General features: G+C 45.7%; 1 protein-coding gene across 3 annotated transcripts in view; it reads right to left on the bottom strand.

Moving 5' to 3' along the window:
• The window catches only part of LOC131672583 (LIM domain-binding protein 2-like), a 51,157-nt gene extending 29,641 nt beyond the window's left edge, over positions 1-21,516 (bottom strand). For all 3 annotated transcript variants that reach the window (XM_058949915.1, XM_058949916.1, XM_058949918.1), the window contains exon 1: positions 19,406-21,516. In XM_058949915.1, coding sequence (XP_058805898.1) covers positions 19,406-20,268 — 863 coding nt within the window. In that variant the 5' untranslated portion in view covers positions 20,269-21,516. The remainder of the gene's footprint in view (positions 1-19,405) is intronic.
• Between the last annotated feature and the right edge of the window lie 1,199 nt (positions 21,517-22,715).

Here is a 22,715-nt window from a genome sequence, read left to right as displayed (position 1 = left end):
TATTTGGACAACGTATGTTGATTATCCATCGTTTCGAGCGCTCAAAAAAAAAACACATAATATAATATACCCGTACCTCACGTAAAGTATACATACGCAAAGAAAGCTCCGAGTAAAAAAGCTATACAGGGTTGACGAAGGTACGTGCTTTTTCAATCTATGTAATTTTATTTAAAAATACATACATCCCTGACCTATACAAACTTCTAAAATAATACGAAATATATATTTATTAGCCACTTCTAGTAAGAACGCAGGTAGTTAATTATAAGTACCTACTAAGTACATTTACTGCCCATTATTTTTGAATTTTCTAGAGATCAGGTATCTTGGGGTACGTAATCTTTTTGAAATGACACGTACTTTTCATAGAAAAACCCGTGCTTAAACCATAGGGCACGTACCTTATTAGTTTGACAAGTATTATGCCCTACTAGAAACGTTTACGAATTGTTTTTAAATAAATCACAAATTTCTTGATTTACGTGAAAAATTTGACTCACAGTTTATGAATGGCGGTGATGAAATTGTAGCATTTTGACACTCTAAATGAGTGCAAAAATTATAACATTAGTTAGTGTTGTCTTTTTTCAAATTGTAAATTTTTTTGTAAACATGCCTATTGAACCGGGAATCTGCCTATGCCATTGTCGACGGCAATCGATGTTTTTTTTATTCGTGTGACAATTACCTCGTGAAAAAACGATATTGTTGTATATCGCTCGATTAAAGAAAAGAACTACGTTGTCGCTAATGTGACGAGCAGCAACTTGTTTGAGTTTTCTAAATAAAGCTACAGTTCTTGTTCCTTTTTATACTAAATAGTGTTGTACGTTATTGGCGAGTGTGTGAATTTATCATTTTGGTGAGTTGTCCGAAGATTTCTTGACTCGACTACCGTTCTTGACCAAAACAAGATCACAGGTTACTGCTGGTGTGACTAATAGTGAAATACCTTAACAACAACAACAACAACAACTAATGGGATCCATTGAGGAAATACAGATAATATTGCTCAAGCATCTAGTGATACAATTTTTATTGATTTTAGCTCGCCTGACGACTCGCGTTCGGTGCTTCGTGATTCGTCCTTGATGGCTCACGATTTGTGCTCGGTGTGACTGGCTCACGCTCTACGGTTAATAGACGCGCGATGGCCGATAATCCAACAACAGTGACCGATGTGTCTCCGACAGTTGCTACGTATCAAGCTGCTGTCTATAAAGTGCTGTTGGCGCTCAATAAAGCACAGAGCCAAGTCGATGGTTTTCAAGGGCAGTTGGAGGATTTGCGAGTCAAACATAAGTTGAAGAAGGCGTTGAAAAACAGTTTTGAGGCAACACTTCTATATCCGAGCGTTTAAGAAGTATGTCTTGCGATTGAGCTATAAATACACAATGCTGAAGTGATCGAACGTCAATGGACTATATCAAGGGACTACAAACAGAACTAGTGTCCCTTCGAGAAAAACTCGCTCAGTTTCGGCAACAGTTAAACCAGCCTGGTTCAACTTCTATTAATGCACAAATAATACAAACAATAAATATAATTAATACAAGCAACATGAATATAAATACACAATAGATTAGATTAGATGATATTTCAAACAGAAAGTCAGTATCACTTGTCGTGAGTTTGGTTACACTTATAAAATTAGAGTTAAGTTATAACTTAAAGCGTGACACATGATGACACGACTCCTTTATATAAGAACTTAAATCAATTCCATTTGATAGCAAGAGCTAACTAAAGTAATGAAAATAAAATGATTACTATTGCTGCTTCGTTACATGGTAAAGCTATGAGTATATACTAAATTGCTTATGAAATACAGACTTCAGAATTGGGTATCTCGATAAGAAAAGTTGCGAATACATTTGGATGAAAATGTAGGATCAAATATTTATTCTTTATTCCAAAATAGATGTTAAAAATCTGAGAGGATCTTCCAACAGTAACAGGTGATGTAAAAAAACTAGCAGCGTTAGCATATCTTGAATGTTACTTAGAGCTGCAGAATAAAATGACTCGTGTTCTATTCATTATTGGTATTTATAATAAGAAATTGAAAGAATCTATTCAATTAAAACATATGACCTCTCTTTGTGTTGCACTTGCTTGAGTTTTATAAATAAAGGCTATAAAAGAATAGAATAGAAACTCAAAATGCTCTACATATGCGTTTTCGTAAAAAGAATTGAGTGCTGGAGTTATCAGAAAAAAGGACTCACACGTTATCTATAAACAGAACAGAGCAACTAGTTTGTATAATCGAATTTTCAAAAGTAAGTTTGACATTCGATGAAGTATTCATATTAGAATTCATAAGTAGATATAGAGGTGCTTATGAAATTCACATAGACGATCAGAATTTTGACAAGCTAATTAAAGAGTTACCTCACTTATTAGGTATTAAAAATATTAGAACAACACCATTATATCCGCAATTAACCGGTCATGTTGACAGACAAAATAGAACAATACTCGAATATTATTTAAATGTATCACAAATGACCAAAAAGATTGGGATCGCTGGAACTCACTGTACCTTTTAGCTTACAGACCTTCAGTACACTCAGTAACAGAAGTCACATCCGATATTTACTAGAACTAACATACGATTTCCGTTAGGCTTAATGTATAGATCTCTTCCTACCGATGAACTAATAGACATCAGAAGCTATAGACACGAATTCAAAACCACAATAAACAAGATTTATCATATTTCAAAACAAATTATCGATATTTCTTCTGAAAGAACAAGGAAAGTCTATGACAAAGCAGCTCATCATGTAGATTTTCAAAGTGGTCAAAAGATGTGGTTTTACAAACTAACCCTCCTCGCATCGAAGGTAAAACACAAATATTTCAAAGAAACTAAGAAGGATCGTTTAAGATTCTGAACAACAACAACGATGTTATTTCCTGCATTCAGAAGATCTCGAAACACAAAAAAATTGTTCACATTAATCGATTAGCAACCAGTCATGACTGATGAATCTTCTGCTTTGCTCACGGTTATTTTGAGTCATGGTTTTTATTTCCGTGAGCCATAGAGCAAATGCCAGAACAAGGGAGTTAAGGTACCACGGCATATCAAAATCTTCAGTCTTGTTCATGACTTATTGAATAACATATTCACCGATGATGGCAAGATCCTGAAGATGAGGATAGATTTCTAGTATAAAGAGATGGGCGTTTTGACCGGATGAGCTGAGGATCAACCCGCTTGACAAGTAGATGATTCACGATGATTCAACAAAGATTTCAAGATGCACGAATTCAATAGATGGATCCTTTGCCCACGAGCGAAGTACGACCCCATTTAGAGGGGTTACTATTCTAAACAGAAAGTGATTTTAGAAAGACGAAGATGATTTTTAAGATCAACTCGCTTGAAGACATCTGTTTCTTCTTGTATCTTCTTTTAAGATTATCGGAACGACAATAAGAAAGATAGGTGGGCAGATTATTATAGGTGGATTTTCTGAATAAAGCTACTGTTCGTGTTTCTTCTTTATAATAAATATTATTGTTTTTTATTACCTGATTGTAAAGTTAAACAATATAAAAGAGTTAGACGGGTAGTCAAAAGCTTAGTTGTCATAATATTCTCAACTGCAGCTCAATCATTCATGGCGCCGCGTGCGCGATTTATATTGAACACGTACGTGCCACATTAAAGACTCGTTACTCAAACGATCTATTAAGTCACGACTTGATAATCATTCATTTTTCATTGCATTAACTCTATCGATTTATGCAATTTTTCACTGTACGCTCAATTAATTTATCACTTTTCACTCTGAATATATAATCCTAAATCTCTCAATGTGTTTTGAAAGTTCTACTTGACCAAATTGAATAATATTTCATCGAAACAATTGAGCTTGAACACACATGCTCGGGAGACATAATAGTCTGGTGCGTGGCGGCGTTACGCTACTCCTAATGCCTCTCTAAGCTCGCGCTTCGCTGGGCTAAAAATATCATTGGACTTTGCCGAGGCTAGTAGTACATAAACGCATGTGCCGTCGTCGCGCAAGGCGATGCGAATAAACAGGCAAGTTGCGCGACCAAGGTAACGAGATATGCATAAAACTTCAGTCAAACGATATATGCATGTTACGCGCGTTGCATTTTCAACTTGAATTTATTGTACGCGTTATTAAGAAAAATTGAATCAGTATCAAGTGGCTAAATTAACGTTGAGCGGCCGCAAAATCCAAATAGACTTTGGGTAAACATTTACGTTTGTCGAGCAAGTCGGCAAATATGCGAAAACGACGATATTTGACCAGGGCTGCGAGCTTCTTGCCTTCAATCGCGTGCTTGTCGATAATTATTCGATGAAATTTTAAGTGCCCCGATAACGATTTGTAAACTAGCAATACGATCAAATGACGAATAAGCGATTCGTCGCAATTGTGATTTTGAAGAAATGTCATCGATTCCGACGCACATCGAAGAGCGTCTCGATATAAAATAGCATAGATGCGCATCGAGGTATTGAACGTTAGCCTCTTGGCAGCGAGTGGTGTGCAGCTCGCGAACCGTTTACGCAACGCGCGGCTCAGCGCCGCTTCGTGACTTGTCGCGTGCTGCCTGCCCTCGCGCCTGCGCGCAGTGCCGCTCGCACGTATGCTTGTGCGTGCAGCTTGCGATCGCGCGCGAGCACGTGCGAGCCGCGCAAAAAGATCGACAGCCATCCCAGATTTGAGCGATGATTTGCGACAGCAGTCGAAACGTCGCTGCTTTTTTTAACGAAACAAAAGTCGGCGAGGTCGCGTGCGCGTATTTCGTGATTTACAGCGCCGAGAATCCTACGACTTACGTAATCCACAGACGACTACGAGTGCAGCCTCGCGAAAATGAAAGACGTCGAATCTGTTGGATCGATCGAAGCTACACGATGGCTGTCCCTGACATCCAATCAGCGCGGGTTCGTTGCCGATTTTATTGGTTTTGTTTGCATACGAACATGCGCTAAATTACGAATTACGAGGCTCGCAGCGAATCAATCTAACGCAGCAAGCACGCGAGCTTACAAGCCTCATTACAAGTCTCCGGGGGTGCTAATAACTTGCGAGAGAGAAAGTTGCGGCGCCCAACGGCGGGAAATCGCTCTTATTCCGGCCCAAGCTCTTAGCGAATTTCACAAAATTTTTCACTCGACGTCGATACTTTACGAGACACTCTTTTCGCGATTCTAAGCATTACTAGTTTGACTTTGGCCAAGTCAATCTCGGAAATTACGCCAACTAGGAACATCAAATATGTAATTAGACTTCCATATCTCGCATATATCAGCTACATCAGATTCGTACCGTTCTCTCCCCAACTAAATATAGTCAGTTTGCCTAATGTTTGATCTTTTTATACTTCGGAGCTTGCTATTTGACTTCACGCGCAAGCTCGGTGTATTCTAAAACTTTCAGCGAAATTTCGCGAGCACAAAGTACATCGAAACTTTTAAAAATAGCGAGCGCTCGCCATAAAAGTCGTCTGGGCCAACATTTTTTTTCGACTTTCTTACATTGTCGTACTTTATGGCTTCCACTATGAGCTCGATGATGATTTAAAAGCGAATACTTTTAAAAGCTTAATCGTCAATTCTAAGACGAACTTTTCATATGAATTATCTTCCGTTCCACATCGAATAAATCATCGACGCAGCATTTCTCAATCAAATATCTCGTTCCGCGCCGAATCGGGAGAAAAGAAAAGCAGCCAGAAATTAGAGAAAAAGGATCTTATACCGAGACAAATTCGGCACCGAGGCAAGTTTAAATCGGGCATATAGGCTTTCTCTCTAGAGCGGGCGAGTGCGCGCGGGAGGTTATACGAAGCTGGTATTTTTATCGGCAGCTAAATTTAGGCCCAAAATCTCTACACTATGCGCGAGTTGCTTAGCTGCTACTGCGGCTGCACCCTTCTCTCTCTCTCTCTCTCTCTCTCTCTCTCTCTCTCTCTCTCTATACACTTTGCTCCCTCGCCTTCTTTATTTTTTTCGTCTTAGATTTGAACCGAAGGGAGGAAAGACGCATCGGGACAATGATCGCGATGACTATATACATTTTCTTCGGTTTATCTATCCATGTCTATTTCTGTGTCGTAGAACGTATGCCAGTATGATTTTCGCAATAATTGTACGAAAGCAGCGAAGCTAATTATCTTTACTGCGTAAGTAAGAAAGCATAAAATATTGAGCATGTAACTTACGAAAAACTCACGGGTAGACAGTTCTGCTTAGCTTACCTGTAACAAAAAAGAAATGTTTACCGTTAGAATGCATCAAAACAGACTTATGAAAATCTTACAACATAACGCTTTAAAAGAAGCACATAGGGTACAGCAAATTTAATAAATAAAAAAAGAAAGAAAGGTGGTAATCCCCGCGTTACACCGCAGAGAACGTAGCAGCAATTGACTTGACGTACACACATACTCCAGCGCGCTATGCGGCTGACCTTCGAAAGAGCGAGACAGATATATATATACATATATATATATATATAGAGAGAGAGAAGAGCAACCCTCTGGCGGTGGTGGCGCGTAGGGCGTAACAACTCGTTAACGGGCGCTGCTGCTGCTGCTGCTGCTGCCGCTGCTGCTGCTGCCACTGTGGTGTCGGCGGTGGCGGAGCCCAGCGACCGCAAGAGCTTCCGCACGCCCATCGCGCCAACACACACACATACGCTTGCGCGCGCGGAAAGAGCGCGCGGCGTCGGATTTGCATCGACGAGGAATGTTTTTCTTCTTGCACCTATAGCTCGCGCGTGATTACGTCAGTTGGACTGTTACTCAACAGCTAATAGCCAGACTCCGCGGCGTTACCGCGCTCCTCTTCCGCAAATAACAAATTATTTTTCGTTCTCTATGCCCCGTCTGCCTTTGCAATTAAGCTTCGAACGACTGATAACGAGCGGCGACGATACATCCTCCGTGCCCGGACGGAGTATCGTGCACGTTGAACAAAAAAAAATAATAATAATAAAAGCTCTCAAGGTTACGTAAAGCTTCGGCGTAACACTGAACGTTAAGAAAAAAATTAATTGTACGCTGCATATTGTTCTTATCGATAGATATGGGCTTATCGGCGCACAGCTCTCTCGCTCTCTTCGGCGTACGAGCTGCTCGATTATATTCGCGCGTGTGGTCTACGCGGATTGCCGATTTTGAAAAAGTTCTTTTTTTTTTCCGCGAGCTCCCGAAAAATTTCATAAATAATACGGCTGCTGTTCGAGACCAACGCTTTCTTTATCGCTTTCGTTCCTTCCGAATTGACCATAAATTAGCTAGAGCTGCGGGTGCATAATGAGAATCTTAGCGGGAAACTCATGCGAAAGCACGTGTAACGCTTTCTTCGGATCATATTTCTGCGGACAACCGCTATAAATCATTTGAAAAAATCCAGTCCAATGGATAGTCGTCAATCGGAAAAATACGCCAGGAAGCAAAATGAATAATTTTTCAACGACAATTAACGAAGAAGCTTATACAGACGACGCGAAGGTTTCTGCGAGTTTATCAGCTTTATCCGGCATAAGTACGTCAGAGAGTGAATATGAAGACGTGGCGCGCGCGTGTGAGCGTGCAAGGTAAGTCATATATACAGAAAAGAGAGACTGCGCAAAAGTCCTCAAGGACTTGTTGCCAAGATAGATGAATAATAATACAATGCCCGCAGCGGCCATTATAATTCGTTCGATATTTTGCATTTGGAACATGCAGCTCGCGACAGCTCGATTCTCGCTAGACCAAGCATAAATGTTATTACGGTTTATTGCGCCTCGCCGCAGAATCAATCCGATTCGAGCTGCTACGAGTTATTTTTAACTGTTGCCAGACTCGCTGCAACTGCTAGACCACAGCTCGATCGAAGGAAAGCAGCGCAGTGAATTTCCGAAAAGAGCAACAGGTAATTTCGCAAAAAGAGAAGGGCAGAGACAGTGCATCGCAAGGCTTAGCCAGGGCGCAATTAAAAAGCTGCAAAAGCGCGTGATAGCGGCGTAGTCACTCGTGAAACGAGCGCTTTTCCATGCCAATATGCCGTTATCGTTGCGCCTTTACGGATTGTGGCCGCGGTAGTGTGACGCCGCTGCTGCCGCCGATCGCAGCTAAACCCAAGTTAGTCTCTCGCTCTCTCTGGTTTACCGCAGAGGTAGGGAAAAAAATAGCGGCATTCATCCTGTAATTCCGCTTAATTTGCGACCGCGAGTCCCAAGTTTTAGTTACACACGAAACTGGAACGCTCGTTGTATAAACAGTCGCTGATCGATCGGTTCTTTCTCCAAATCTAGTAATTACTTTGCTAGTCGACAGCGTAATTGATAACCAGGCGGCGGAGGCGGCGGCGTGCCATTAGGCAAAACGAAATTAATTGCTCTACCGAAAGCTTCATATGCGCGTCGCTTAATTGGAAATTCGGTTTTTACGCTCGTGCGCGACATACTCCAATCTTTATCTCTTCGGAGCGCGTAAATCCCTCTCGGGCTAAATACATTTTGCGCGGCGTGCAGAGAGCCGAGATAGCAATCGCTACTAGGGGAAAATTCGGAAAAATCGCGAGTACAGATAAGCATCTTTCTCGCGTGCAGTCACGTACGCCGCGACGAACAAGACGATATGTACATATATAACGAAGACGACGAGTCGTACGTGGGAATATCAGCCGAGCGGAAAATCGCCGGACTCGATTGAAGGCGTACGTACCGGCCGAATACGCCAACTGGGTTTTGTCACTCGTCTGTCCGTGTCTTTACCACTTCGCGAACGATTCTACTTCGCGCTATTTCATGTTTTTTCTCAACCTTATTACGTAGATTCTTCCTGTATGATCGATTTTTACGAGAGTCGAATTTCGTGCATGCGCGCGCGCGTGTGTGTGTGTATGTGCGCGCGCGCGCGCGTGCATGTAGCGGATCTGTATACACCGGATGGCAATTTGTATTAATGCAACTCGCATACTTGAGGCTCCTGGTTTATATTAAGAATGCAGCACATGTGACCTGCAGCAACGCTCGGCCGAGTGTATATAGCAACGGAAACTTATTATTAATATTTCGATGCAGCCGAGAATGCGACGCCAGGACTTTTCCAGTTGATTGGCTTAATGTTTGCGCGAAGGATTGATACGGAATGACGGCAATCGATCTCGAACGATTCTTTGGAGACGATTGAAGCGAGCGTCCGTTTGTCGCTCGCTTGCAAAGGAAGAGAAGCGAGCCACTTGGAAAGCTCGTTGGCTGCTGTCTGGACTGCCTGGTCTGTTTGTTTCTCCGTCGATCGTCGATGCTCGCCCGTTCTCTCCCGCCAGCCCCGTGGACGAGCAAAGAAGATCGGTTTTTCACGAGGCGCGAGGTCGCGTGCCTCTTCGGTTAGGGCGGCGCGCCGGTGCCACGTCGCCACGTGATTTCCGGAAAGCTCGCCGCGCGCACCTCTTTCTGCGCCTCCTTCTTTTCGAGGGCCCCCTTTTTTCCCTTCCTTTTCACGAGTGTCGATTCTATATTCGAGGCCTGCTGTAACGTAGGCTATTTGCGATCGCGCGCGCGAGGCTTCTCCTATTCTCGCCCAAGGCCAGCAGCTTATAATCGGGCATGCGGTGACCGACGGGCGCGCGTCTATTCTTAATTTTCTCCATAGAGAAATGGATCGCTCGATATCGAGCGGGGAAACCGCGAAAAGCACATCGTAGCGAGCGACGACAGCGCGAAAAGAGGGAGGCGTGCGCGGAAAATCCGCGGAGCGTCGACGTCCGTACACAGGCAACGTCTCGAGTGCACACGCGTGTGCGCGCGTCAAGTGAAGCGTATCACGCAGAAATGGCGCGGCTGCGGTCGCGAGAAGAGGGAGCAGCAGCACGTGGGAATCCTCGCGCTACAGGATCTCCCGTGGGAATAGGCACGCGAACCTCGAGCGTCCTTCTGATTTAGCCCCCCTACGGCTTCCACATATATAGCGTGTGTCGTGTACGTGTGCAAGATCATGCGACGGGAACCTGCCTATGCCTGCACGCCCAGCAAGACCGAGAGAGAGAGAGAGAGAGAGAGAGAGGCAAGGACGATGTATTTTTAATGAAGATCGCATGCCGACACTCCCGCTGCCTCTGCTTCGACGTTGCCTACCTCCCGCTCCTCATCAGCAGATTCCTTCTACTTAGCTGCGATTGCCTAGTTCGCTAAACTGCTCGCGCCCAGCAGGACGTTTGACGTATCAATTCCGCGTGCCGCGCGGACGGCTGCCTCGATCGAGTCTCTTTCTGCGCCTTGGACGTTGTCGTTTTGACGTTTTGCCAAGCAATACAGGTTCTTGCGACTAAACTCGACGCGTGTAAGGCACATCTGCAGTTTGCAAATAGAGCATTCATCTCGCAATAAATCAGACGAGATGAGCGGATCGACGCGACAACGACGTATCCGTTGAGGCCCGAGAGTCTGTCAAGCCTGTCCCTGATTTCAAGAGCTTCGATGTCATTGATTGTCTCGCGCTGCAACGCTAGCGTGGACACGTGCGAGCCCGCACGAAAAAAAGGGAGCTCGCGCGCGCGCGCGTCGACGCCGTCTGCGCGACGTCGTCGTTGTTGCCGCCGCGCCTGACGTCACGGGAATGCGCGGAGCTCCGTCTATAAAAAGCACGCGGGAAATGCACGTGAAAAAAAAGTTATAAAGTCAAGAGAGAGAAGAAGGGGAGCCCCATAGTTGTATACATAGACTGCACAAAGAAAAGCTCGCGAGAAAGAGAGAGAGAGAGAGAGAGAGAGAGAGAGAGAGAGAGAGAGACAGATGGGGGAGTAGCGGATGACTGTTGCTCGCGAGGCGCGTGTCAAGCGGAGAAAACATTTTGGAGGAGTGGAATTTTACTGGTATGTATTAACCGCGTGCACTATTAATATCATGGCTTTCTGCGCCTATACGTCAACTTCTCCCCAAGTTTTAATTCACAATCGTTGCGTTCAGGCAGCCTCGAGAGAAACGCACACGATGAAGAGTGAGATATTCGCAATAATAAAGGCAACTCGTCAATGGAGTCCAAAGCAGTGAGCCAATAGTCAGGTATTTCGAGCAACGTACTCAGATAGCATCTAACTTTTGCACGCGCTCAATAGTTGTTCGTTAAGAACAGACAAATTTTCAATTTGGCGCGAGCTCGCGAGAGAGAGAGAGAGAGAGAGAGAGAGAGAGAGAGAGAAGTGCAACAAAAACGTCGAAAAGCTGATTCATTCCGTAAACACTGTCAACGCATTCATTTAAGTGTAACAAACCACGAAGGAATAACAAAAATTAGGAAAACACGATATCAAGTCGATTCCTCGAATCCCACTTGCACCACCCGTGTCTTTCTCGTTTGTTAGTCAACATGGCTATTAAACATCCTTCCTTTCCTTCTACAGCATCATGGCTGTACCAGAAAAAAAATCAAATGTCATTTTTGAGGAACGATAAAATGATCTTTTGCCACAATTCCGATTATACTAGACGCTCGAACGGCCGTGAACGTATGAAAAGTTGGGAGCACGGGATTTTCTCTCCCGGTAAGTAAAATTCGGTTTGGGGTAAACGTGCAAGGATACATATGCAGAGCTCTCTCTTTCTCGCTGCCGGTTGCGGGCGAATGTGCACGCCTCGGCGATTTGCTAAGCGTCAGCAAGTGCTGACTCGGCGACTAGACCGCATGTAAATTTCCGAGAGCTACGAAAACAACGAGGGTGTGTGTGCTCTTCATCCGCACTCCTCGCTCCCTCCATTCTTTTATTTCATTTTTTTTTTCCAAATGTCGAGCAAATATTGGCCTGCCTTCGTATAAATGTGCGTATGCGTGTGCGTGTGTTTGCGGATGATGCGCGTGACACGGCAAACAACAAAAGTATAATCGTCCACGTTGCGAATACGATTATTTGGATAACAAAAATGGCGCAAGTTTGCGTAGTACGAGTTTTGCGATAAGTAATATCGGGGGAAAAAATAGTTTTTTATCAAACCGCCTAGGGTTTAACCACTCCGGAAGGATGTGAGATTGCGCTTGCGTAAAAACCGGCCGGACGATATATGCTTTTTATTATCTGGTTGTATAATACGCTCTTTATCGTAACCATTTATTTTTATTATCACGCGACTGGCAGATTAATTGCGCTAAGAAGAAAGCCGATTGTTCGGAGAGCACAATTAGCGAGGAGTTTGTTCGCGATTGTCAGGCACGTGAATGATCTGTTCGGAAAAGGAAAATTAAGTTGCCTACCCCGCGCACAACGAATATAAAAAAAAATGAACGGCGGAGTTGACAAATGAGCCCGATAAAGGAAGACAAAACTTTTTGTAAAAGGCATCGATGAAACGCTAAGCGGTATTCGTAACGCGTTGTCTGTGGGTGTTTCTTGCCGGCAGAAATTTATGAATGGCCGTATGTACGCGAGAGTCTGACTTATTCTTGGATTGATATTCTCTCGGGGTGGTTTCGCTATGTTTACACGGGAAACGTGTTTGCACAGACTCGCCAAATTTTACTCGACGCCGATTAATAACTCCGCTGTATTTTTAAATCGATCGTTATTTTTCACAAAAAATAAAGTCTCGAAGACCCGCGTGAACGCTATTATTATCATCATATGTCGGAACAACGAGTTCCTTTGCGTTGTTTATGCGTCGTGTCACATCTACTATCGAGGCTGATTATTTATAACTGAACACATACAGTCAAGTAAACAATGTGTCTTTTAAAATCTTTCGCATCACTCGAGTCTACGACGATGATTGTTTGCTTTCATAATGTTCTTTCAATGTATTTCGCTTTTTTAATTACACTGCGTTTTCCATTTCCGTAATTGTTTGGGACGCTTACAAGAGAAACGTTTATTTATATTTGAAAGGAAAACTAATTTTAATCTAGCTGAGATCGTTCAAAAATAAGTTACTCGCGATAACCAAAAAGTTTAAGATTAAAGTATATTCTACATTGAATTCTGCATAATTCTGATTTTCAACTCGTATTATTCGATTGCATTGAAAAGTAAATTATGAAAATTATAGTCAAATATTTGGATCGTACACAGGAAATCATCTGATACATAAACACCTATTCACCATTGAACAACAGATCAACAACATTTAACAAAAACAACCACAGCTATACTCTTGTGCAATGTAAAACATGAAAGTTCAAATGATTTTTCCAGAACTGGATGTGAACTCCAACTATACAAGACTCATCACATGTCTCTGCGCTCGTGGCGATGATCGAGCGAAGGTGCGCGTCGAAGGTAGAAAAAAAGGGGAACGCGCCGCGCAGGAGAGAGAGAGGATCCGAGGAACGACGGCCTTGAGAGAACGCAGGAGAGAGAGAGGATCCGAGGAACGACGGCCTTGAGAGAACGAAGAATACGAGAGAGAGAGAGAGAGAGAGAGAGAGAGAGAGAGAGAGAGAGCGAGAGAGAGCGACTGTATACTCCGACGCTAGCTCCAGCAAACCGCTTCACTGACGAATAACAAACGGTTCTCATTCTTGACTGTGGCTGTCGATATTTTTCGTTCTTCACTTCTCTCCATGTTTGTATTCAGATGATAAAGCGCGATATCAGTGTTCTCCCTCAATATACATTTCAAATGACTTGAAGTTCAATCAACACCAGATCAAATATAACCAGCGAGTAGTCATACCGAAGAAAAAAAAAACAACTACTTGCAATACTTGGAACTTGGATTTGTCGCGTCTATCGTGTCGCAAGATCAAGATTTTTTCCTTGCTAACGCGGCAGACTCGCCGATTTTTTTCCTCCGACACGCATGCGTTCGAATTAGCCCGATCGATAATTACGTAGCTGAGCGCAAACTACCAGACAGATATGATTTTCGCAACGTCAAGAAATGGCGGCGTAGGAGTACACCGAAAGAGCACCACTGGCAACGCGGCGCGCGCAGCTACCGATAGATAGCGGCGAGGCACAAGTGCAGCAGCCAGCCAAGCAACTCAGGTACGCGCGTAGGCAGGTATAAGTAGCTGACCCGAACTCCACTCACCCTGGAATGCTATCCCGAGCAACGAATTTTTTTTTACTCCCGAGCGGCAATTTCAATTTTTCACTCGATAAAATATTACGTCACGTGCGAAAACACGCCAGAGCGTCTCAAGGAGGGGGCAGAGAGAGAGAGAAAGAGAGGCCGTCTAATAAGCGCAACGCGCATGAATGATTCGTCGTCGAGGAAGTTTTTGGCGCGGGGGCACAATTAGCCGCCGCGATGTCGATAATTAGATGGGTATGTTTTTATTCCGCGGCGCACTCTCTCTCTCTCTCTCTCTCTCTCTCTCTCTCTCTCTCTCTTTAATGCTGCGACAATGACGAGCGCGGCAAGCGCTCTCGACGTCTGTCCAATCCGATCGTTGCTTTTTTTTAGCTGGCAGTCTAATTGCGGTTGTATTTTGATTAGAACTAGATGAGAAACTGCGTACACGAGTTTTACAATGGCAATTTAGTCGGGTGGACGAGAGGAGTGGGAGCAGGGGGGGGGGGCGAGCTGCGAATTCAAAAGGACTTTTGAAAATTTGCACATGCTTCTCTCGGGCGACGAGGGGAGAAAGTTTTGCTATCGAGTTATACATCCTGCGAGTGAGAGCGAGAGACTGGATATATCCATTTGGTCACGAGTTGCCAGTTTCAGAACTAAATTGTACAGAGTAATGCACTTGCCGTAAGGCAGCTTCTCGAATTGCTAATTTTCTCGCGCTCGCGCTGACCGTTATCTAACGACACTTACGCTTGGCTTCGAACGAACAATTGTCGTACGCGCATATAAAACATGAAGAATTCAAAACAACCTGCCCTCGACAGGAACTTATCTGGCGGAACTCGGCAAAGGAAGGGCCTTTTTCGGTCACGCCGCACTGTCGTGGAATGCAACGACGTCATGATCACGCGGGCGAAGAAGCGAAACCCTGTTATTTCCAAGTTTTTTTTTTCGTTTTTTTTTTTTTTTCTTTATCTTTTTGAATGGTTGCATGAGGAGATGAGTCGGGAAGGAACGGCGCTTTTACGTAAGCTATGCGATGTACTATTTTTAATCGACGCTCACGCGCGCACCTCGGAACGTGCACATTAACCATAACAAACTTGAACTAGGCAGCGAGAGAGAAAGAAAAAAGAGAGGGAGAGAGAGACCTGCTGCCTATCACGCAGCAACAACGGTTGATAAGATAATAACGCACTCGGGCACGGGCGCAAAAGTTACTGGGTTGTGCCAATTGACGATCGATATGTGGTGTCTCAGCAGAACCGATCGGCTATGAAACATTGAATGCTTACTGTTTGTACTTGTCATCGTAAGACTGGTGTATGCCGCAAAAATTCCTTGAAATATAATTGGATGAATCGAGTAAACGCCTATAAATGTGTCAATTATAAAGTTATTACTCTTAAAATATTATCAGCCAGTGCTGAGTCGTGTCCTAATGCATGCCCTTGTTAAATATTACAATTGATTATTCAATTAAACTTTGATACAGACTAAGTTAAATCGACTTAAAAGTGATTTAGCTTTGGAATCTAAAACATCAACCTGTATGAAGAAAAAAGATTATTAAGGAATTTAAAATTGTAGCAGCAATCGTCAAAAATGATTTGCCTATCTCACGAGAATATCTCGAAAAATGCACTTGAACGGCTCTGGGACGCCAACTGATGTGTAAGTATATATTCTTAGCAAGTCAGAAAGACAAATTATATGTGCTTATCATTCAATATTATAGCCGTACGTTGAAAACTAGTTGATATTTTATATTATTCGCGTTATCGGGCATTGATAAAGAGGTAAACAAACCCACACCAAATCGATTGGTACTTTCTCTTGAGAGAATCCAATGATTTTTCTCTATACGAAGGCAACGACGGACGACGTATCATCACTGTAAAGTGTGAGAGAGTGAGAGAGAGAGTGAGTGAGAGAGAGAGAGAGAGAGACCGATAACCTCGCGGTTATCCAATCGGCAATTATCGTGCACGCATACACACAATTTTCGCAGACTTTTTCAGTTGCTGCGATGCAGCAACAAAGATCTTCTATGTCGAACGATGGATTGATTTCGTACGTTCGCTTTTATGTTTTACACGGGAAACAGCTGTGTTGCGCAAGTCCTCGACTGTATAATTATTTACGCCAACCTATATCCGTTATGGTGACAATATATCCAACATCGTCAACAAACCGTTTCCGTACTTTCTCGAAAATAAAAAAAAGAAAACCTACAAAGAGTTGAATACACTGGCAGGGAAATATGTGAAAATTATTCAGCCGAGCATTAAACACTGAAGATAACGTTGTAGATGGCAAAAACGCAAATGCACCTGCCCCATAGAGTAGCTCTGCACCTGCAATGAAGTTTCTAAAGAAGCTCCGTTTCCCCGCGGTTCACACAATGCCCACTTCGGTCCCTCTCTGTCGCATTCGATCTTTTCGCTAATCTAACCCCAGGTAGACAACTCTCTCTCTCTCTCTCTCACTCTGTCTCTCTTTTGAAAAGCTAGCACATCGCGTTTTTCTGATTGGTCGACAAAGCCGATGCGACATACGTTGCACAACATTGATCGCGCGCAAAAGACTGACCTTTTTTTCCCTGACATTTTCCTGCTGATAATCTCAACCACTTACGCATCGATCGTCGTATTGACGATGCGCGCGCGCGCGACAAGAAAAACCTTGACATCTCTCGAAGATTCGATGAATCATTATGCGTATCGAGTTATCGTTTAAACTTTTTCGCTCGCAAACGTGTAGTCTATCGCGACGACGGTAGCTCATAAACAAAAAACAAATCGCAACGATTTTCAACCTCTTCGTTACGCTTCGCTCGAGCGTGTGAACGACCAAGGTCCTTCTTATCCTTGCCCGTGGTTGTCGTGCCGATTAGATAAGAAGCGACGTCGACGTGAGCTCGAGTTTCATTTTATAACGCACCTTTTCAACGATTTATGCGCGGCGTCAGAATCGGAAACGGGGATAGACAAGCCCTTCGTTGGAGAATTAGGAAAATTAAAGATTACAAAGTAGCCTAATCACTGCAGTATAATTCCTCGCGTTTTCACGCTGCATCGTGGAAGGCTAAGAAGACAGGTTGAACTGCTAACGATCGCTCGTTATTTCCGCACAAGAAAGAGAGAGAGAGAGAGAGAGAGAGAGAGAGAGAGAGAGAGAGAGAGAGAGAGAGAGAGAGAGAGAGAGAGAGAGAGAGAGAAAATAAACGCAAGACGAGACAATGTGCGAGAGGAAATGTTTTTTGGGCATGGACACCTGCCTTCTCCCTCTCTCTTTCACCTGCGATCTAGAACGCGAGACACCTGTAGGCAAAAGTCTCCGGTTCTTGCCTTACCTTCGCTCATTTTCAGTATTTTATTTTTCCTTTGCTTTCGAATTGTTCATTAGTTATTAGCGAAAAACGTCAAGTTCGCGCGCGACTGCAGGATCGTCACTGTTTCGCGCTATTAAGACCAAAAAGAAAAATCTCATCTGCCAATGGTCACGTGATCATACTACGCAGTGAAAAGTATGGAGTATGCTTAATGGAATAAATCGATATGAAATATAATGATTTATTCTACGTGATTATAGAAGCAGCACGGCAAGTTCTAGAAAAATCGAATAGAAGAAAAAAAAACAGAGTCGTTCGCATCTGCAACGGAGAGTGTACACGTACACACGTACACGCGCATACGGTCGACCTGACGCTCAGTTCGAGGTGACCTCGGAAGTGTGTGCGTGTGTCGCGCGAAAGAGAATAGTCGCGATTCGCTTGCGAAAAATGCCTGCACGCGCACCGCTACACCACATATTATCGACATGCGATCGAACTACATCCACCGTCCAAGTTTGCAACCTAGTTCGAAGCCGTGCAATTTTTCTTTTTGCGTCGCGATCGATCGCGCGTGCGAGATTCCCTTTGTCCCTCGAATGAAAAAGAAAGAACGGTCTGCTTTAGCGCGAGACGATTAGCCTAATACTGAATAACGCACCGGGCAGTGTTTGCCAAAGCGAGCTATTGAAATATTATGTCCTCGTGAAGAAAAAGAGCGAGGAGGACAGCATCCGAGTCCAATTATTCGCGGCGATCCGACGAATTTAGCCGTAAAACCGGCCAAGATTCCACGAGGTAAAAGAAAAAATCAACAGACGCGCCGAGTGGGAGACTAAGAGAGAGCGGCGAGCGAATGAATTATTTTACGTGGCGCGATCGGCAGCAGCCGTGTCCAAGGACGCCAGACCACACGAGTTGAACTCGTCGCCGTCGTCGACTAGTCTGATAGGCTAGAAGGCGCGTCGTCAGAGGACCAGGGAAAAAAAAACCAAGAAGGTAACATGCTAGAGCTCGAGGACACGAACGTCGCTTTGGACGAACCTGCAGATATCCACGCGTGGAGGCACGGATATTTTTAGAGCATCCGTTCCTAGCCGAGCTTGCGATTTGGTGAAATTGATACGCAGATAAGCATTAACAGCGAGTCGGAAAGAAAGAAGCACGCGCGTACGGCACTTTTCTCCTCCGTATGTAAATGTTAGGCTCGTACAATCTCATCTCGCGCTGGAGAGGATTCGTCGGCATTGGTGAGCTGCTTTGGCCGATAACGGATTCTCGGGCAATACTGTTAAGCGGCACACGCTCTCCGCGCAAGCTCAGTCGAAGCGGCGCGTCGGAGAAGAACCGGTGACATTACAATGAACACGTACACGCCACACGCCCGGGGATCGCGATCTAGCGACTTTCCGTTCCCGAGATTTTGGCCAATTATGCAGACGCTCCACGCGGCAAAAACAGATATTTTCAATATTCCAAAGACCCGATCGATTTTCCGAGAGGCCGTTACTAAAAATGGACGCGGCGTTTAAGTGAGTGTAATCCGACAGACGATCGCAGAGTTCACCGAACCTTCCAAATCGATACATCGAAACATTCGGGAAATCAATGTAGCAGCTTTCATTGTAAAATTGTCGTCACCCCGACGGTGGTTTTTCCTCGGCAAGTCGTTAAAAGAACGCGGATGGAAGTTTAGCATGTATAATGCGCGCTCCGTGCAATGCTGTTGCACGCGGCCGGGGCAAAGATTTATGGAAGAGAGACGGAGGAGAGAAAGAGAGAGAATATAGCCGGCTTTGAGAAATACACGCTTATCCCGCGAGCCGTTTTACGGCTCGCGAGACACAATAAATGATCGGCTGCTGATAAATAGCGGCGACGACAAGCGCATTAGCATCGTGCATATACGCATTTGATTAAAGTCGCTAGATGTAAATTTCATAAAGCGCATCGACAAGTGCAGCTCGAGCGCGCTCACTCGTTTGTCATTCTCTCGCTCTTTCCTCTATTGCTAATTGTGAAAAATTGACAACCGGCCGACTTGATTTCACTGGCGCGACGCCGCGATGCTCACCTGAAGTATGGCGATCCGAAGGGCGCCCCGTAGAACGGGTCGCTGTGCATGTGCGGCTGCCCGGGCACGGGACCAGGGCCTTGCGGATGAGGTCCGTGCGGGCCCATCATGCCGGGTCCGCCAGGCCCGCACATCCCCGGCCCACCTTGGGGCGGCATGCCCCCCGGACCCATGGGACCCATCGGTCCGCCGGGGCCCATGTGAGGGCCCGGGTGGTGAGGCGAGCCGACCATGTGAGGGCCCGGATGGTGCGGATGCGGCGACGGGCCGCCGGGGCCCATGTGGGTACCCGGGTGATGCGGCGAGCCGCTCATCATGCCGTGGGGCATAGGATGCGGGCTGGGCGAGGCCCCGTTGAGGTGGGGCCCCGGGACTCCCGGCTGGTGTGGCGTCGGCGGGCCGCCGTGCGTGGGCGTGGTGGCGGGCTGCGGCGGCGGCAGGCTCGGCGGGCCCTGCGGCCCCTGGCTCATCGGAGGCAGAGGCCCGTTGGCCATGTTGTTCAGCTGGGTGAGCGAGGCCGCGGCCGAGGCCATGGCCTGCAGCGGGTTGGGCGGCTGCGGCACTGGCCCACCCGGGCCCACGCTGCCCGGCCCCGCCTGGGCCTGGCTGGGCTGTCCCGGCTGGTTGGGCCCGCCGGGCGGACCCTGCGAACCCCCCGGACCCAGCTGCAACGAGCCCGGCAGCGGCGGGCTACCGTTGGGGTTGGCCTGACCCAGGCCGCAGCGGGCCGCAGCCGCCGCTGCGGCCGCCGCCGCGGCGGCTGCCTGCGAGTTGGGCCCTGGGCCGCCCTGGCTGACCACGCTGTTCGGCACGCCGCCGTGGAGTATTCCACCTCGGGGGGGCGGCGCCACCCTCACCGGCATTACTCCCCCCTCCACGACGCCACCCGTCTCGCCGAACACGAGGCTCGAGCCGTACACGCTACCGCCTTGGCTCGCGCCCCCTTGGCTGCACGACAGGGTTGACAGAATGACGTTGGCCGGGGTGGCGCTCAGGCCGACTTGTGCTGATCTAAAATCCAATTCCTCCTTCGCCTCGCCTCTCCGCGGCGCACGGCTCCTCTTCACCACTCGAGTCCTCGCTTGCTTGCCTTGGCACTGGCCAGCAAGCTCTCGTCTTAGCTACTTTTGATACCCCTAGTCGTCTGTTTTTTTTATCCGTTTGTTGTCTTGGTCATCTAGCGTCGATCATCGCACTAAACAACGCACTATCATACGAACCAACGCACGAACAATCCCGTCTCGAAGTTTCGACACTGCAAAACGATCTTCAATTCAATAACTATAAGCACTGCTTGTTTTTCACTCTGGACTCTACAAAAAGCACGATTCTCACTACTCACATGGTATAAGTAACAACGCACGACAACGACAACGACAACGACAACGACAACGACAACGACAACGACAACGATGATGACGACGACGACGACGACGATGACGACAGGTACGTGAACTCGGACGTTCTTCCGGGGAAAAAGCACGTGACTGTCACGTCGGCGTTGTTTCGACGTACCGCTGGCGATGCTGCCGTTTTCTGCCGAACACACAAGCCATCATCATTCTCGGTTTCTTCAGTTAAAAACTGCAACTCTTACAATCCTTATTGTAAAAGGATTACGCTCCAGTCTGAATTGTACACCTGCTTTGTTTTGCCGCTGTTGCGTTGCTAGTCACTCACTGAGGAACAATATAGCTATGTGGCGTTACACGGCGGCACTCGGCGTTAGTAGATTGGCGTGATGGTGTATTGGTTTACTGTCGGTGCAAAAATCAGTCGCCGCAGGGAATGCGCCGAGCTGGGCCGATCCTCCAATGCGGCTTCATCCCTCAATGCTAGCGGTCGCCGCTCTCAGCGCAGGTATACGAATGTAATGCGAGAGACGCTCTTCTCTTTCACTGCAAGCGGTGGACGAGACAAGCGCAGCAGCTCCCTTGAAAATCGAGCGGATCCACTGTGTCTATGATGCCTGCGTGAACCGATCGCTAATTTCTTTCCAAGCGGCAAATATCGCGACTCCACATATCAGGAAGATTATATACTCGGGAGTGTACAACAGTACACACAAGTTAACAGAGGAGCGACCGAATCGCGAGCTGCACACTCCTCGGTGGCGGTCGCATAACTACTGCGGAGCCAAGTGGCTTGGCGGCGCTGGCGTCGGACGAGAAAGAGAGAGAGAGCGAGTGAGAGACGCGAACAGCGAGCGCCGAGCTGACGCCAATGAGTTCTCCGTCTCTCTCTCTCTCTCTCTCTCTCTCTCTCTCTCTCTCTCTCTGGCGCTCTCGCTCCGCGCCTACAGTGGCGTAGACGCCGAGGGACCAGAAAAGAGCGACGCGCCAGCCAGCGCGCGCATCTCGAAGGGGAGAGAACAGCCAGAGCGAGTACAGCTGAAACAGCCACGACGACGACGACGTTGTTGTCCACCTCGTAGACTACTACTCGTCAATCTACGTATGCCCGAACCCATTCTTCTTGCCTCTGCTTTCTTTTGCGAGCATACTATTTTTTGTATTCTAGGTCTTCTTTACTTTTCTTTTTTTTTTTTGCTTGCTTGCTTGCTTGCTTGCTTGCTTGCTTTCTCGACGACGTTTTGTGGGGCACGGTTCGTTCGCTTGATTTTTCTTCTTGAGCTGACTAACTGCGAAATTCCTAGGCAACTCTGATCAATTATTTTATGAGAGCTAGATGTACAATGCTCATACAATATTCTCGTTTTAGTACAAGTCATATAGTAGTATACCAGAATGAAAACTAAAAAAATTTTATTGTATCCGAGTTTTCATGTTTAATTTTACTATTAATTTTTTTGATTAAATAAGTATAAAATTCGAACTGTTATTTGGTTTAATGTTACTGTTTAGAAATATGTAATGAATTAAGAAATAATGTCATGTTGTTTAATTACTTTAAAATATAAAAACGAAAAGAAGGATTTTTCAAAGAATAAACTAATTGACTACTTGTACAACTATATAATTGCAATTAATTCGGAAATTCACCAAGATTTTGCTTTTTTTCGCGACAGCGCAATAGAATACTAACGAAAGCTAATTAAATTTTTTTTTCGTCCATTAGCTCCGTAGAAGAAATAATAAATGTTTCTTTCCAGGGGTTTTTTCTATTTCATACTCCTACTTCGATTCCGACTCGTTAATCTCTCTCTCTCTCTCTCTGCAAGTGCGTCCCCTCATAACCGTCGTCCTTCTCTCTCTCTCTCTCTCTCTCTCTCTCTTAGCATCCTCTCTTCCTTCCGCCCTTTCCGTCTTGTCCTCCTCTACCCCTTGCAGAGCCGCTAGCCCCCCTCCGA

The sequence above is a fragment of the Phymastichus coffea genome, unplaced genomic scaffold (assembly GCF_024137745.1).
Source record: "Phymastichus coffea isolate CEN01 unplaced genomic scaffold, Cenicafe_Pcof_1.1 PCOF00154, whole genome shotgun sequence".
In the NCBI taxonomy this organism is placed as follows: Eukaryota; Metazoa; Arthropoda; class Insecta; order Hymenoptera; family Eulophidae; genus Phymastichus; species Phymastichus coffea.
This window is presented reverse-complemented; position numbering and strand designations above follow the sequence as displayed.